At 49.2% G+C, this 17548-nt stretch overlaps 2 protein-coding genes across 2 annotated transcripts in view; one reads left to right on the top strand and one right to left on the bottom strand.

Moving 5' to 3' along the window:
• Positions 1 to 5775, top strand: part of LOC107113544 (leucine-rich glioma-inactivated protein 1-like) — a 31174-nt gene extending 25399 nt beyond the window's left edge. Inside the window, 1 exon segment of the mRNA XM_015414891.1 lies at positions 4042 to 5775. Within this exon segment, the coding sequence (XP_015270377.1) occupies positions 4042 to 4347 (306 nt within the window). The 3' untranslated portion in view covers positions 4348 to 5775.
• A 5633-nt stretch (positions 5776 to 11408) lies between these two features.
• The window catches only part of LOC107113549 (FXYD domain-containing ion transport regulator 3-like), an 8761-nt gene continuing 2621 nt past the window's right edge, over positions 11409 to 17548 (bottom strand). Inside the window, exons 3-7 of the mRNA XM_015414895.1 lie at positions 16094 to 16117; positions 14847 to 14921; positions 13467 to 13497; positions 13247 to 13284; positions 11409 to 11544 (exon numbers count right to left, since the gene is read on the bottom strand). Coding sequence (XP_015270381.1) covers positions 11531 to 11544; positions 13247 to 13284; positions 13467 to 13497; positions 14847 to 14921; positions 16094 to 16117 — 182 coding nt within the window. The 3' untranslated portion in view covers positions 11409 to 11530. The remainder of the gene's footprint in view (positions 11545 to 13246; positions 13285 to 13466; positions 13498 to 14846; positions 14922 to 16093; positions 16118 to 17548) is intronic.

Below are 17548 nucleotides of genomic sequence, written 5' to 3'. Positions count from 1 at the left end.
GTTACTGTCCCAAATGCAACGTGCCTACATCATCCAGAAGTGACGTAGGCATGTCAGTGACGCCCCCCCGACACTCTGGTTTTTGGGCAAAACTCTATGGTAGAATTAGCTTCAAACCATAGAGTTTTGCCCAAAAATCAGCATCGCCACCAATGTGCTTGCTTCTTCCCTCCCCTCTCCCGGAGCGTCCCAGCAAGTCCCCCGCCGGCTTATCATTCGGGCCTGGCAACCCCTATCAGATCGCCTGGAGACAATGGCAACTTTGGAAGATGGGCTCTGTGGCATTATACCCCACAGAGGCCCCTTCCCCCCTCAAACCCTGCCTTTTCCAGGCTCTACCTATTGGGTGTAGTAAATAGGAAGCAGGAGACCGACTGGTGATGAAGGTGCATAGAAAGTTTATATAGATATAATGGTGACTATATACACAGAGATATGCATACCATGCCTTCACTTGAGAGACTACATCCCCACCTAGCTTATCAAGCTTATAGCCTATATACTAAACCCAGCCAATCACTAAGAAGGTGAATTAATTACCTACTCTAACAATGCCTGATAGAGAACACCTGCTAGTTTAACACCTGGCTGTAATCATTTAATCACTAGCATGACAGCTAGGACTGTCAAACAGATCAAACTGATCTAGTAACTGCTTGCTACCTCTAGCACCTAGACATATATCTCAATACTACCCCCAAATCTCCAGGAGTTTCCTAACCCAGAGCTGGCAACCTTGGTTGGGGACCTTTGACCTGAATTGTGCCACATGTAAGTTTTGGCCCTAAGTTCTCTGACTCTAAGGAGGTGGTCGTGTCTAGCTTGCATCAGAGACAAAATCTACTTGTTTGAGGATACAGGAAGTAGCAGCTACAACGCGAAAGCCTGCCAAGGGTCACCTACTCTGGCTGTGGAAATTCCTGGAGGTTTGGAGGCGGCGCCCGCTCAGCGGGGGTATGACCCCATAAAGTCTGCCCTCCAAAGTGGCCATTTCCCGCCAGGGCAACTGATCTCTGTCAGCTGGAGATGTCGGAATTCAGGAAGGACATGATGCCCCACCTGGAGATTGACAACCCTAGTTGGGGCCTCCATACTTGAAGGACAGTTTCAGCTTGCGGGACAATTATGCCCCTTCCAGTAATTTTGTTGGAGATCCACTGTTGTAGGCCAAGGTTCAGTCATGGACTTTCCCTGTACTGGTCCTAAATGACAAAATAGTGGGGTTGCCAACTCGGTAGGGGACTTCCTGGAGATTTGGGGGGTGGAGCCTGGGGAAGGTGGGGTTTGAGGAGGGGAGGGAGCTCAGCAGGGTAGAATGCGACAGAATCCACCCTCTAAAGCAGCCATTTTCTTCAGGTGAAATTATCTCTGTCCTCTGGATATCAGTTGTAATGCCAGGAGAACATGGAGGTTGGCAGTCCCTTAGAACAGCCTCCCACTGGCTGTGGAGAAGGCTAAAATGGCTGTTGATTTTTAGAAGAGTCTACACTGTGGTGCTTTTATAGGGTTTCCAGCCTCCAGGTGGTGACTGGAGATCTCCTGCTGTCACAACCAATCTCCAGGTGACAGCTTGTCCATTTTTCAGAGACCATTTTTAACATATGGCAGCGCTTAACCATTATCATCATCCCTGATCCAGCACTTGGATGAATCATATTCCCCCTTTTATGTTATGGCTCACCCTTATGAGAGCATTTCTAGAAATACTTCCAGAGGACAAGAGCAAGAGTCCAGTAGCATCGTAAAGACTAACAAAATTTGTAGCAGGGTAGGAGCTTTCATAGGAGCTGCGGTGGCTCAAGTGGTTAAGACGCTGAACTGCAGGCTGTGGAAGGTCAGTAGTTCAGCAGTTCGAGACCCGGGTGCCGCATGACGGAGTGAGCTCCCGTCTCTAGTTCCAGCTCCTGCCAACCTAGCAGTTGGAAAGCTAGAAATTGCAAGTAGATAAATAGGTACCATTTCGGTGGGAAGGTAACAGCGTTCCGTGCGCCTTGGTGTTTAGTCATGCCGGCCACATGACCACGGAAACGTCTTCGGACAGCGCTGGCTCTTCGGCTTTGAAATGGAGATGAGCACTGCAACCGGATTTGACTGGCTTTCGAGCAAGGGAACCTTTACCTTTTAGGAGCTTTCATGAGTCACTGCTGAAGATACTGAAAAAGTGAGCAGTGGCTCACAAAAGCTCATCCCATGCCGCAAATTTCGTTAGTCTTTAAGGTGCTCCTGGATTCTCGCTCCTTTCTTCTACTACAGACAGACTAACGTGGCTAGCCATCTTGTTTTATTTCCAGCAGACACAAAATTCATATTTCTTGATTTGATTTATCCCGCTCTCCCTGTGTCCAGGCTCAGAGTGGGTAACATCATATTATAAACTAGTAGTATAATTAAAAGATGACGTAAAACTCAGTGGGGTGCCTAATCTGTTTGGCCCAAAAGGGGAGGGCCAATTGAATCTGGAACCCGTGCTGTCCTCAACCACAGGCCTGGTGGAAGGAGATGAGCAGATGAGCACTGCAACCGGATTCGACTGGCTTTCGAGCAAGGGAACCTTTACCTTTTAGGAGCTTTCATGAGTCACTGCTGAAGATACTGAAAAAGTGAGCAGTGGCTCACAAAAGCTCATCCCATGCCGCAAATTTCGTTAGTCTTTAATGTGCTCCTGGATTCTCGCTCCTTTCTTCTACTACAGACAAACTAACGTGGCTAGCCATCTTGTTTTATTTCCAGCAGACACAAAATTCATATTTCTTGATTTGATTTATCCCGCTCTCCCTGTGTCCAGGCTCAGAGTGGGTAACATCATATTATAAACTAGTAGTATAATTAAAAGATGACGTAAAACTCAGTGGGGTGCCTAATCTGTTTGGCCCAAAAGGGGAGGGCCAATTGAATCTGGAACCCGTGCTGTCCTCAACCACAGGCCTGGTGGAACAACTGTGTTTTACAGGCCCTGCAGAACTGCATGATCTCCACACACATGCACACAGAATGCAAGATTCCCATGCAAACCACTTGGCCTGTCATCACACAGGCTAATATCTAGATGCTGCTTCATAGTTAGCTCTGCTTGAACACCAGAATAACATCAGAGCCGGTTGTTGCACCAAAACACAGGAATCTTCTGTCCAGATTGAGCAAGAAGGACCCATAGATCTGTCAGATATTTTGGACGGGCGTATAAGTTAGTAACTGCTGTTTGTACAGCTGCTAGCAAAAGACTTCATCTAGTTTATGTTCAGATGTCCCTTGCGATTAGTTTATGTCCCTTGTTGCTTTGGCCCACCTCTACTTTCCAGCTATTTTATTTTTTTTTACATTGTGAATGGATTCAGGGACTACCTTATACCAGGGCTCTAGTCGGGGGGGAGCTCTCAGGTACGGAGCTCCGGAAGAGAACCTCTAGGGGGTGGGGCGGTCACGTGGTGAAGCCCCGCCCCCTTCTTTACCCCGCCCTCTGCTTCGATCCTCATTCCGTTTGGGAATGAGGATGAAGCAGGAGGGTAAGTAGCCGGGCCTTCTGACACACTTCCGGTGATGTCAGGGGGTGTGGCCTTCTGTCACTTCCGGTGATGTCAGGGGCGTGGCATATGCAAATAAGTTATGCTAATGAGTTATGCTAATGAGTTCCGGCAGCTCTTTTTCTACAACAAGACCCCTGCCTTATACCATGTTAGTCCATCGATCCATCAAGGTCAGTACTGTCTACTCAGACTGGCGGTGACACTCCAGGGTCTCAGGTGAAAGTCTTCTGCATCACCTCTGAGCTGATCCTTAACTGGAGATGCCGGGGATTGACCCTGGGACCTTCTGCATGCCAAGCAGATGCTCTACCACTGAGCTATATCCCCTCTGTCTAGGCAGTTCAGGCCCTAGTTCACCTTATATTCGACTGCCCTTGCATAGCTTTTCAGCCAGGTGCCCGCCTTAAGTAAGTTCCTCCAAGCACTTGCATAGAAGCATGAGCTCCAGCCCTGACAGACGTTTCCACTGAAGTCACCAATGGTCAGTATTCATGACAATGCACTCCCTTGCCTACAGGTGATGCACTGGGATGGATCGATGTTCCGAGATGTTCAGCACATGCCATCTCGTGGATCCATGGTTTTCCAGCCCTTGACCATCGCCGGCTACCGCTATGCCTTTCTTGGCAACGACTACTCCTTCAGCCAAGTCTACCGCTACGAACCTGTCACGGGACTCTTCCAGCACTTCCAGGAGCTGAACACCCAGGCACCGCGCTCCTTTGCCCACGTCCATGTCGACAAGCAAGATTTCCTCATCGCTTCCAGCTTCAAGGGCAAAACCCACATCTACCGGCATGTCATCATCGATCTGAGTGCCTGAGCCTGTCCGCAGCGGGGTTCAGGGGTGTCGAATCAGGAGGCAGCCGCCAAAGGAAGTGGTGGCAGCCGCTGGGGGGAAGTACAGTACCCAAGACGGCCACTAGGGTGACCGCACTGGAAGCAGAGGCTGTTGAGAGTGCGATTCCCCAGTGGTGCGAGGAAAAGAGGGTGCTAAGGAACAACTGGCCGACAGGTGGAAGACGGGCAACTGATGATCGCTAGAAAATGCAGCAAACGGCAACCAGATCAGTCACCAGAATACCATTCTCTCTCTCTCTCTTTAAAAAGTCAGTATGCATGAAGCCTTACTGGTTGCCAGGTGGAAGAGGCCTGCATGCGTAACCAAATATCTTGACAAAGAGGGTGTGCAGATTTGGAGAGGCATCACTTTACCGGCAATCCTGCCCGATCTTGCTTGCCAACCTGTCGTTCTTGCTTTGTCATTTCAGAGGATTCTTTCCCTTTTTTTAAAAAAAACCCCCTCATCTCTCCCCCTGAGTTGAATGAATCAGAGTATTGGCTTGCGTTTCCCATCCCACCTGCTTGCATCCGTTTCTTTTCCCCGTTAACAGATGCCGTGAGCCGCTGAAAGCCTGCTTCATTTCACCACTTCCCTTGTTTTTACCGCAGAATTATCTTCTTCCAAAACCGGATTGCTTTCCCCCCATAAATTCATTGCAAAGGGGCATAAATCCAGCCAAACCTAAGTGACTGTGATAATGGCAAAATCTCAATCACTGGGCACGAGATAGGCAGCCTGATCCAATGCATGTTTACACAGAAGTAAATCCTGCCTGGGCAGAACAGGGCTTTCACCCAAAGTCGGCGTGCTCAGGCCTGCCGCTTTGATTGCAAACTAACTTTTGCTGGAATGCATCCAATGCCTTTTAATTCCCGTTTTACTATTTTTTTTTTTTTTTAAACAATTTCAGGCACTGCACAGTGTCGGATACTAAAGCACAAGCTTAGCATTAAGCACAGAAGGAACCCCCCTCTTAATCCTTAGGGGAAAAGAAATGCTGGGGGAACAGGGTAGACTGGACTCATTGATGCGATGGGTGGGTAGAAGAGAATGTGGGATAGAAGCTCCCCCAGGAGGGGGGCTGGGAGCCCAACGGAGTGGTGCACAAAACCGCCATTATCCTTTGCCTATAAATATCCAGCATGTTTATTCAAACACAATCAACCAACCTCCTTCCAGTAGCGGGCAGCTACAAAGAATACATGCCAATGTATTTATTTCCCAGTGATATGGAGCTGGAATAGTTTGGGCTGGGAATACACAAGATTGTCTCCTGCCAAAGAGGGCCTGATATGCTCTTCTGTCTCATTCATGAACTGGGATCCCACGTACAAGCATTGTAAATAATAAAAAAAAATAGTATATTGTTTGTGAGCCCAGTTGTAGCATCGTTTGCTCTGTTTAATCTCCCTCATGCATGCAGCTGAAGTAGGCTTGCCATCAAGGAGTTGGAAGGGAGAAAAGGACAGGAGGAAGGGTCTCTATAGTGCCACTGTAGGAATTTCCCAATGTCTCTATGGTCTTTACCAGGGCTATTTTTGGGCAGGAGCGCACAGGAACGGAGTTCCGGCTGGCTCCCAAGCTGGCCACGCCCAGCAGGAACTCATTAGCATAATAGGCCACACCCAACAGCAGGAACTCATTAGGATTGGTTACATTAGGGGTGTGTGGCTTAACATGCAAAGGAGTTCCTGCTACAAAAAAAGCCCAGGGTTTTGACAACAGACAAGGTAAACAGAATAAGAAGCAAAAGGTGGGTGTGGCTGGATGACCACACTTCTGGTAACATGGGGATGCGGCCTAATGTGCTAATGAGCTGTGCTGTCAGGGTTGTGGCCTAATATGCTAATGAGTTTCTGCTGTTGGGTGTGGCCTATTATGCTAATGAGTTCCTGCTGGGCTTTTTCTACAAAAAGAGCCCTGGTCTTTACCATAGAGATCAGGGGATATTCCTACAGCGTCACCTGGAAGTGACATCACATCCTCCCCAAACGCCGCCCTCATAGGTTTGGAAAATACCTAGAGACTTTGGGAGTGGAGCCAGGAGAGGGCGGGGTTTGGGGAGGGGAGGGGCCTCAGCCTGGTACAGTGCCATAGAGTCGCCCCTTCAAAGCAGCCATTTTCTCCAGGGGAGCCGATCTCTGTCAGCTGGAGATCAGTGGTAAAAGCGGGAGATCCCCAGGCCCTACCTGGAGGCTGGTAACCCTACGCCCTCAGAATCTCCCAGCATTTACTGAGGCAGTGCTGGTAATCCTAGCCTAAACCCAGGCACACTGGGCAAATGGCACAGATATGGGGAATAAGTGGTGTTGACTCTGGGTTGGGAAATACCTGGAGATCTGGGACTGAAGCCTGGGAACAGCAGGATTTGGGGAGGGGCCTCAGTGGGATATACTGCCACAGAGGTCACCTTCCAAAGCAGCCATTTTCTCCCAGGTAACTCATTTCTGTAGTGTGGAGACAAGTTGTAATTCCTGGAGACTTGGAAGTGGAATTTGGGGGTGGAAGGGTAGGGAGCAGTCCTTGGGGAGATCCATAGTGTCTACTGGAGAAAATGGCTGCTTTGGAAGGGGGACTGTATGGCAGTATACCCTGCAGAGGCCCTTCCCCTCCCCAAACCCCACCCTAAACCCCTCAAATCTCCAGGTTATTTCCAACCCAGAGCTGGCAACCCTAAATCGCTGTTGCCTGGAGATCAATTGTAATTGAGGGATCTCCAGCTGCCACCTGGAGGTTGGCGACTCTATGTGAAACAGAAGGGCTGCCCTACTGGATCTGACCAATGGTCCATCTAGTCCAGCATCCTGTTTCACACAGTGGTCAACCGGTCACCCTGGAGGGCCAACCACCAGGGCACAGAAGCTAACCTGAGGTTGCTTCCTAGGATTGGTAGCTTGATATTCAGGGCCCAGGTATCTTGGCACAAAACAATCACCACCAATACACCTTGAAAACTTTCTGCACCAGTTCAACTGTCATGGCTGCCCTCTCAGAATCTGGGTATTTGATGAGGGTGCTCAGAATTCTGGGACAGAAGGTTCTAGCCCTCCGATGGTGAGATTCCTGGAGATTTGGCGCTGGCGATGGCTATGAAACCAGTCTGAGATTGTACGGTAACTATGCCCTTCAGTGCAGTAGTTTACTTATATTTCCATTTATGTGCACAAACTGCTCCATACATCAACCACCCAGGAAGGAAGATCAGTGCTTACTGCCAGGGCTATTTTTGGGCAGGAACGCACAGGAATGGAGTTCCGGCTGGCTCCTGAGTTGGCCACGCCCAGCAGGAACTCATTAGCATAATAGGCCACACCCAACAGCAGAAACTCATTAGGATTGGCTACATTAGGGGTGTGTGGCCTAACATGCAAAGGAGTTCCTGCTACAAAAAAAGCCTTGGGTTTTCACAACAAACAAGGCAAACAGAATAAGAAGGGAAAGAAGGGATTACCACACTTCTGGTAACACGGGGGTGTGGCCTAATATGTTAATGAGTTTTGCTGTTGGGTGTGGCCTATTATGCTAATGGGTTCCTGCTGGGCTTTTTCTACAAAAAGAGCCCTGCTTACTGCTATCATGACAGGGTTGCCAAATCCAAGCTGGGAAAGTCCTGGAGATTTGGGGGTGAAGCCTGGGGAGTGTGGGGTTTGGAGAAGGACCTCATTGCGGTACAATGACATAGAATTTGCCCTTCAAAGCAGCCATTTTCTCCAGGGGAGCTGATCTCTCTAAAATAGAATCAGTTACAATTCTGGGAACTGGTCTGTGTACTCTGGAGATCAGTTCTAATTCTAGGAGCTCTCCAGGCACCACCTGGAGGTTGGCAACCCTTGCCACCAATGGGGGGCCTGGATTGCTGAAGTCGAGGTAGCTTGGTGACATTCATAGCCAAGACTTTTCAGCTTAAACCACTACACTAGCTTGCTAAAGCTTCCTGCTTAGGAGGTCAACAAAGGCCAAATGCAAACAAGTCCCAAGGCCGGACTCCTTCCTGTTCTTGGGCAGCAGGGAGGGACTCCTTTTATAGTTCTAGGAAGGCACTAGGAACAAGGCCTACCCTATCAAACAGACGTTTATTTCAGGCAGCAGGGGTCAGAAAGGGCACTCCCTTCCCAAGTTCAGTCTCTGCTGCTGTATGTATGAATTTTAAGTGAGCTGTGATGCAGGGAGGCACATTTTTTTTTGCTTTCCCCTTCAGTTCAGGCCCTCCCCTCGCAAATGGCTGGGACTGGCTCAGAGGGCAGTTCACAGCACGGCCCTACAAAATTTGACAAGTTTGGCATCCTTCAAAGGGATATTTGTCAACCGAGACAACAGATGCCAGGACTGTGGCCCTTAAAAAGCATGGGGTAGGCCTCTCCAAGCCAGCACGAATGGTTGCTAGGCAACACAGAAATTCATCTCTAATGCTTTCCCAGCCCAAAGCTGAGGCCTGGTTGAAGCATGACACTGGCGTGTAAGGTTCCATTTAGGGTTGCCAGGTCTTACTGTTGTTGCGGCAGGGGGGGTCCCGGCAAGTGTTCCCTCTAAGCTGAGTTAGTGTGAGTTAGCTCACAGTTTTTTAGCCTCCGGCTCACATATTTTTGTCTCCGCTCAGGAAGGATGGCTCCAGAGCAAACTAATTTATGCAGTAGCCAAATCGCTCGCTCACAACATTAATGCCAGTAGCTCACAAAGTAGAATTTTTGCTCACAAGCCTCCACACCTTAGAGGGAACATTGGTCCCGGCCCCGGCCCCTCTGGGACATCTGTGGCGCGTGCGCTTTGCGATGAGGTCACCCAGAAGTGACGTCATTGCACTGGGCACATGGGGGGGCAGAGCCACTATCATTTGAGGGGAAAACATTCTGTTGGTCAAAACAAAAGTTTTCCCTCGAATGATAGAGCGCCCCTTCCCTGCAATATAGCCAGTGCGATGACATCACCTCTGGGAGACGTCATTGAGCTGTGCACATCGCCATGATCCCGGCACTTTGGGGATGGGGTTTTACCCGGCGGCCAGATCCAAACTGGCAGGTAAGGGGCCCGTTGAGTGGGCAAACCCCTGCCCCCAGGGGACCTGGCAACCTTAGTTCCATCCTATTAGGGTTGGCAGCTCTGGGTAGAGAAATACCTGGAGATTTGGGGGGATGGAGACTGGGGAAGGCAGGGTTTGGGGAGGCAAGGGACTTCAGTGGGGTATAATGCTATGGAGTTTGCCTTCCACAGCGGCCATTTTCTCCAGGTGAACGGATCTCTGTCTCCTGGAGATCAGTTGTAATAGTGGGAGATCTCCAGCTATACCACCTGGAGGTTGGCAACCCTAGCCTGAGAAAAGTGGGGTGTGGGGAAGGGAGGGACCTCAGCAGGGCATGATGCCATAGAGTACATCCTCCAAGGCAGCCATTTTCTTTTGATTGTCTGGAGATCAATTGTAACAGCAACCTGGATACTGGCAGCCCTACATCCCATGGGATCTTTCCTGTGCCCCACCCCTTGTTCAAACTGCCTTTGCAGTCATCTTTTGTCCAATGCCACTGAACAAAAGCCTGTGGGGTAGGGATGCCAACCTCCAGGTGGCACCTGGAGATCTCCTGCTATTACAACTGATCCCCCCAGATGTCAAAGGTCAGTTCCCCTGGAGAAAATGGCTGCTTTGGAGGGTGGCCTGTATGGCATTGTGCTCTGCTGAGGTCCCTCCCTTCCTCAAACCCCGCCCTCCCCAGGCTCCATCTTCAAAATCTCCAAGGACTTCCCAACCCAGAGGTGGTAACCAAGGTTCTCTATTCTTCTCGCCTGCCAGTGCCACAGTTAAATCAATGTATGTTTTACATGCAGTCTCTGTGGCTATGTCTACAGATGTTCATGAACAATTCTGGGAACCAGTATCCTGCCCTATTCATTTCCGCATAAAATTTTCACAGATTTAAGAGAATGATTTCTTCCTCCCTTGCTTATCTTGCCCTCATGACAGAGTTATCACACCCATTTATATGTAACCAACTTAGGGTTATCAGCTCTGGCCAACAGAATATCTGGAAATCTTGGGCAGTGCCTGTGGAAAGGGGTTCATGAACAATTCTGGGAACCAGTATCCTGTCCTATTCATTTCCGCAGAAAATTTTCACAGATTTAAAAGAATGATTTCTTTCTCCCTTGCTTATCTTGCCCTCACGACAGAGTTATCTCACCAGTTTGTATGTAACCAACTTAGGGTTACCAGCTCTGGCCCACAGAATATCTGCAAATCTTGGGCAGTGCCTGTGGAAAGGGGATTTGAGGAAAGAAGTTCACCTAGACTCTATGGCATACCATAGAGCTTCCTCTCTGAAGCTGCCATTTCCTCTAGGGGAACTGATGGCTATGGTCTAGAAATCAGTTGTCATACCAGGAGTACTCCAGGCCTCATTTGGAGGTTGGCAACTCTAACCTTACTACTCATGGCAGTTTGGTGTAGTGGTTAAGTGCGCGGACTCTAATCTGGGAGAACCGATTTCCCACTCCTCCACTTGCACCTGCTGATGTGACCTTGGGTCAGTCACAAGCTCTGGCACAGCTGTCCTTGAAAAAGAGCAGTTTGTGTCACTCAGCCCCACCCACCTCACAGGGTGTCTGTTGTGGGGAGGGGAAGGGAGAGGAGTTTGTAAGCCGCTCTGAGACTCCAAGTGAAGGGCGGGGTATAAATCCAAACTCTTCTTCTTCTTCTTCTTCATCATACCCAGTGGACCCTACAAGAGAAAAGAAATCCAAACAGGACTGCCCAACTCCGGGTTGGGAAATTCCTGGACCATTTGGAGTAGAACCTGGGGAGGGCAGAGTTTGGGGAGGGGAGAGCCTTCAGTGGGGTATAGAGCCCCACCCTCCAAACCTGCCATTTTCTATGAGAGAATTGATCTCAATAGTCTGAAGACCATAAGTAATCCTGGGAGATCACCAGGCTCCACCTGGAGGCTGGCAACCCCAAAATCCAAATGTAATTCCACCCAGCACAGCCGAGCAAGACAATTCCTTTCAGAAAAGCAGCAGCTTTTATTATATACATATAAAAAAAATTGGACATGGATGCGAGAGCCCAGAAGAACATCAAAAGGACCAGCCTGTCGCTGCCAGTTCAAGGAGCCATTTCAAGGAGACGGACAAGAGGCAGAATTAGTTTCTTGGGGGAAGTGGCCATTTTCTTGACTCAGCACTCTGTATCTAGAGGGGAAGAGGGAAACACCAAACATAGCACATTAGAGACATGAGAAGCCCTATACTTGAGATAGGTAAGACACCCCTGAAAAATTTCACTGGTCTCATCAATATTCTTATGGCTTATCTTGAAATTCCTCAGAAAGTTTGGCTGAGATGGGCTCTTTTTGTAGCAGGAACTCCTTTGCATATCAGGCCACACACCCCCTAATGTAGCCAATCCTCCAAGAGCTTACAGAGCTCTTCTTACAGGAGCTACTGTAAGCTCTTGGAGGATTGGCTACATTAGGGGTGTGTCGCTTAATATGCAAATGAGTACCCGCTACAAAAAGAGCCCGAAAGACTACCAAACTTGGGGTTAAACCCCAAACATGAACGAGATACAATAAGTGTAATTAGCATTATTCGAGCTTGCCCTTGAAATACCAGAGATGTCACAAATTCATGCCGGAATTTTCAGGCAAAAGGTTTTCGGTATTTCTAGCAAACCTACAGGTGGGGCACGTACCACTGCCAGGAAGTACTCAGCAGCCACCACCAGAGGGCAAGGTTGCAAGGGTACCTTGTCTATCAAATAGTAACAATGAAGTGCTATCAAATCACAGCTGATTTATAGTGACCTCCATAGGTTTTCAAGGAGAGACGAACAGAGGAGGTATACCATCTCCTGTCACTGCATCACGACCCTGGTATTTCTTGGAGGTCTCTCATCCTGGTACTCACCATGACCAACCCTGCTTAGCTTCCAAACTCGGATGAGTTCAGGCTAGTCTGAGCTACTCAAAACAAATAATTAAGTTCAGAATCCTTTTCAAGCTGGTGTTTTGGGCTCCTTTGCAAGGCAGTGCCGGAATCAAAAGCTGGGGGATGTTTCAAGCCTAGGGAATGTTAGGTGTCCTCTCCGCAGCAAAATACAGGATTAGATCCAATCAGCTTTTTCAGTTAATCTCACCAAATTCTCCTCCTTCCTACGGACCCCACCCAATGTGGTGTTTGTAGATACAGGTCCTGTGACCCCCAGCATAGCATTTTGGAGTGGTTCAAAGGAGATCTTTCCTCTGTCGTTCAGCAGCAGAAAAACTGATTGGATCCAAACCACGCCAATGTTCCCTCTAAGCTGTGGAGTCCTGTGAGCAGAAATTCTACTTTGTGGGCTCCTGGCATTCAAGTTGTGAGCGAGCAATTTGGCTGCTGCATAAATTAGTCTGCTCTGGAGCCCTCCTTCCTGAGCTAAGACAGAAATGTGTGAGCTGGAGGCTAAAAGACTGTGAGCTGGAGGCTAAAAGACTGTGAGCTGGCTCATACCAACTCAGCTTAGAGGGGAAACTGCATGTGGCTCAGAGTTTGCATTTGTAGCATTGGATCTCTCCCTGACCGGGATGGTCCAACCTAGCCCGGCCTTGTTCATCTCCAAAGCCAAGCAGGATCAGCCCTGGTTAGTATTTGGATGGGAGAACATTAAGGAAGTTTAGGTTTGCCAGACGGAGGCAGGCAATGGCAGAACACCTCTGCTCGTCTCCTGCCTTGAACACCCTACAGGCATCACCATAAGTCAGCTGCCACTTGACAGGTCTTTCCATCACTTCTGTCGGAGCTCAGATGACCTAGCCCAAACTTCTAAGAGATGGGGGTACAACTCCCACCCCATGACAAGAGACCAGTGGGTTCCAGAGTCAGGTAGACATGCCATACCCAAGGAGTCACTTACCTGAAAGGTTAGTCTTTACAGGAACCAAGGCCTGGACACTAGACAAGAAAAGAGGATCGGTTACAGAGGATGAAATCGTTACCTGCCCCAGTTCTCTTCCTCCCAATTTTGGCTCAGCTTCAGGCTTTGCCTTGGCCGTTCCACATTCTTTCCATTCTTCCACCTGGGGTACCTACTAGCTGCCACCCCCACTAGCCTCTACCCAGGATTCTCCTCCTACCTGGTTTTCTTTTTGCATTTGCATTTTCCACCTGGAAGAGGAAAAAAATAAAATCAACAAAAGGATCAGACAAATTCAGAGAAGACCTCACCCACAGCTGCTAAACTGGATGAGCATTGTACAAACACTGCACAGCAACAAAACCCGGGCTGAAGTCCAGGTGGATCAGAAAGCACTTGCAAAATATATTCAGCTTAGAATTTGCATCTGGACTGGTGGAGCTCATTGGTCTGTGACCCCAGAGAGTTCCTACCAAGACCACTAGGAGCAGATGGACCACCAGAGAGGAGTCATGGCTCAATGGTAGAGCATCTGCTTGGCATGCAGAAGGTCCCAGGTTCAATCCCTGCCATCTTCAGCTTGAAGGATGAAATAATAGGTGATGTGATAGACCTCTGCCTGAGACCCTGGAGAGCCACTGCCAGTCTGAGTAGACAATACTAACCTTGATGGACCAGCAGTCTGGATTCAGTATAAGGCAGATCCATGTATCCACAATGGTCCTTGCAAGGGCACTTCATATGAACAGACACACATGAAGCTGCCTTATACGGAATCCAGACCCAGATCAAAGTCTATATCACCTATTCAGACTGGCAGTGGCTCTCCAGAGTCTCAGGCAGAGGTCTTTCCCATCACCTGGTCCTTCTAACTGGAGATACAGGGGATTGAACCCAGGACCTTCTACCTGGTCCACAGAAGGGACCTTCGTATCAACTTATCCATTGAGTCGTCCTATTGAGCAGTGTGTGGACTAGACTGACAAACCAGCAAAGGCCCTTTTTAAAACCTGGATCGCCCTACGTCTGAACTTACTGAATGTTCCTCTGCAGAATTCCCACCAATTCCAAAGAGAAAATTGGTATCTTAATGAGGCTCAGCCAGGGCCCTTCACAGTTTCATTCCCTACATAGTGCAGATTTCTATATTTCGTGTAGTGGTTAAGTGCCCCGACTCTAATCTGGGAGAACCGGGTTTGATTCCCCACTCCTCCACTTGCACCTGGCTGGATGACCTTGGGCAAGCCATAGTTCTGATAAGAGCTGTTCTTGAAAAAGAGCAGTTTCTGTCAAGAGCTCTCTCAGCCCCACCTACCTCACAGGGTGTCTGTTGTGGGGAGGAGAAAGGAAAGGAGTTTGTAAGCTGCTCTGAGACACCTTTGGGTAGTGAAGGGTGGGGTATACATCCAATCTCTTCTCTTCTTCTTCTTCTACTTCCCCTCCACACAATTCATCGCGTGGACCCATGCCTCCAGTCCCATCTTGACACGGGTTTACCACTTTGATGGGAATTACGCTGACATGCCCCAACAGATACCAAGAGCCTCCTGCCCTCCCCAACCACCACCTTCACACCAACCAGGTTTTGGTTTCCACTTACTGATCAGGATAGCAATTCCGACAAAACAGAGGATGCCAGCACAGATCATGCCGCTGACACGAAGTGAATGATAGTCTGGGGAAGGAAACAGAAGGTGTTTGGCATTGCCTAGGATACCGCCCTTCTCCACCCCGGCAGTGTTTACCACTCTCAAAACCTCTTTCCCACATCATTCATCATCCAGCTAGTCCAGTGGTTTTCAGCCCACGGATTGGGCCCCTCAGGCAGGTTACAAGATCCACATGTTCAATCACATGTCCTTAGAGAGCCACTAATATAATTTTTCGATGTCTTATGGAAGCGCTTGCTGCTATTTCACATGCACAGAACAAGCCACACATCCTGCCTGCCTCCCTCGATTCATACACTGAGAGGAGTAGCAGGATGGTGGGGGGAAGACTCCTCCATGGTCCTGACCCATGGTTTCCTCCTTGCCAAGGATCATTTCGTGGGGAAAGAGGTGCAGGAGCTCATTAACATAACTTGTTTGCATATGCCACACCCCCTGACATCACTGGAAGTGTGTCAGAAGGCAACACCCACCGCTCAGGCTCCACTGGACTCTTTTGGATTGCTAGCTATGGGGGGGGGGAATGTGCAGATCTGCCCTTGCAGAGGAGGGAGAGCTTGTACCTGAATAAAACTTGGTCTTAAAGGTGCCACTGGACTGTTTTGGACTCGGGGGCTGGGGGGGAGCTCTGCAACTTACCTGGCTGCTTCTTGCTCTGACTGAGGGCTGCTGGGAGCAGGGGGTGGGGCTTGTTGCATGTGCCCACCCCCTGGGCTCTTTACTGCCGGAGCTCCGCTCTTGTGCACTCCTGCAGGAAATGACCCCTGCTCCTTGCTATAATACACCACTTGGTGCTTATCTATTCTGTCCCCAATGGTCTTGGTGTGCTATTCATAGTCTTGGCAATGTCAGAAGAACTTTGGATCCCTTTCTACCTGTCACATGGCTCTGACTTCACACAACTTCCTGTCATGTGCTTGCAGCTTAGTAGGTTCCAGTTCTGGAGAGACTGAAAACCAGTGAGTTAGTCCAAGTGGCGGCTGGAAACTGGGTGGCACATAAGGAGGTACAGGAGAACGTCTATTCAGAGGAAGGATAATGAGGGGCACCTAAGACTGTAGATCTCCTTCCATGGTGTAGCACTATCTATTACACAAACACACACAGTTTCTTCCACTTAGAAACAGAGGACTGCTACCTTAGCCACACAATACTGGCAAGAAGGACCTGCACTTACCATAATAGAAAGGACTGTCCTTATCTGTGGAAAGGAGAAGAGGGGAAAGTTAATGACCTACTGTTAGGATTCTAGAAAGTCAAGGGGGCTGAGGGACACCAGGATTTCTAGCTTTGCAGCTGACTGCAAGTATATTAACAGTCACTTTACACATTCATCTTTGCACTGTGGTTAGTTGATCCTTTCAGACTTTACGTCCACATAGGGATGCCAGCCTCCAGGTGGAACCTGGGTTGCCAAGTCCATCTTCCACCCCCAGCGGGGGACTTTGGGGGCGTTCCTGGAGGGGGCGGGGCATCCCCTTTTTTCTGGCATTTCCCTGCAAGCCTGATCTCAAGCAGAGGTCGGGCTTGGGAGGAAACACGGGTTCCACACACTTAAAGGGAGAGAGAGGGGTGGCTGTGGGTGTTGGGGGCGGGGCTTCCCCCGCTGGCCATCTGGCCGGCGGCGGGTAGAGCCCCCCCAAAAAACGGGGGACCCCTGGCAAACCGGGGGGGTTGGCAACCCTAAACCTGGAGATCCCCTGGAGTTGCAGCTCATCTCCAGACTACATAGATCAGTTCCCCTGCAGAAAATGGCTGCGTTGGAGGGTGGCCTCTATGGCACTGTGCCCTACTGAGGTCCCTGCCCTCCCCAGGCTCCATCCCCAAATCTCCAGGAGATTCCTGATATGGATCTGGCAACCCTATAGAAGCATAGAGTTGGAAGGGGCCATAGAGGCATTCTAGCCCAACCCCCTGCTAAATGCAGGATCAGCCTAGAGCATCCCTCACAAGTGTTCGTCCCGCCACTGCTTGAAGACTGCCAGCAAGGAGGAGCTCACAGCCTCCCTAGGCAGCTGAATCCACTTACTGTAAAAAAATCTTTTTTTAATATGCAGCTGGTACCTTTCCACCTGTAATTTAAACCCATTATTGCGAGTCCTTTCCTCTGCTGCCAACAGAAACAGCCCCCTGCCATCCTCTAAGTGACAGCCCTTCAAATACTTAAAGAGAGCAGTCATGTTCCCCCCCCCAACCTCCTCTTCCCCAGACTGAACATTCCCAAGTCCCTCCACCTTTCCTCGTAGGACTTTGGCTCCAGGTCCCTGATCATCCACATCGCTCCCTTCTCCACCCACACCATTCTGTCCACATCCTTTTTGAAGTGAGGCCTCCAGAACTTCAAGCCACCATGACGGACTCATGGACATTGTACGTAAAGTCTAATTTGGCCCTAACTGAAGGAGGTCTGTAATTAGCCTTTGCCATTTGTTCCTTATTCATTTATTTCAGAAATGCTAATAGAACAGAGACTGTAAAAAAAAACCCCGTAAAAAGTAGCTTGATTTACATTACAAGGATAATATATTTTAATATAGTGCTGCTAGTGTTCTGACCAGGGCTCTTTTTTAGAAAAAGTCCAGCAGGAACTCATTAGCATAATAGGCCACACCCAACAGCAGAAACTCATTAG

Source organism: Gekko japonicus, unplaced genomic scaffold (genome assembly GCF_001447785.1).
Source record: "Gekko japonicus isolate JY-2015 unplaced genomic scaffold, Gekko_japonicus_V1.1 scaffold2514, whole genome shotgun sequence".
Lineage (NCBI taxonomy): Eukaryota > Metazoa > Chordata > Lepidosauria > Squamata > Gekkonidae > Gekko > Gekko japonicus.
This window is presented reverse-complemented; position numbering and strand designations above follow the sequence as displayed.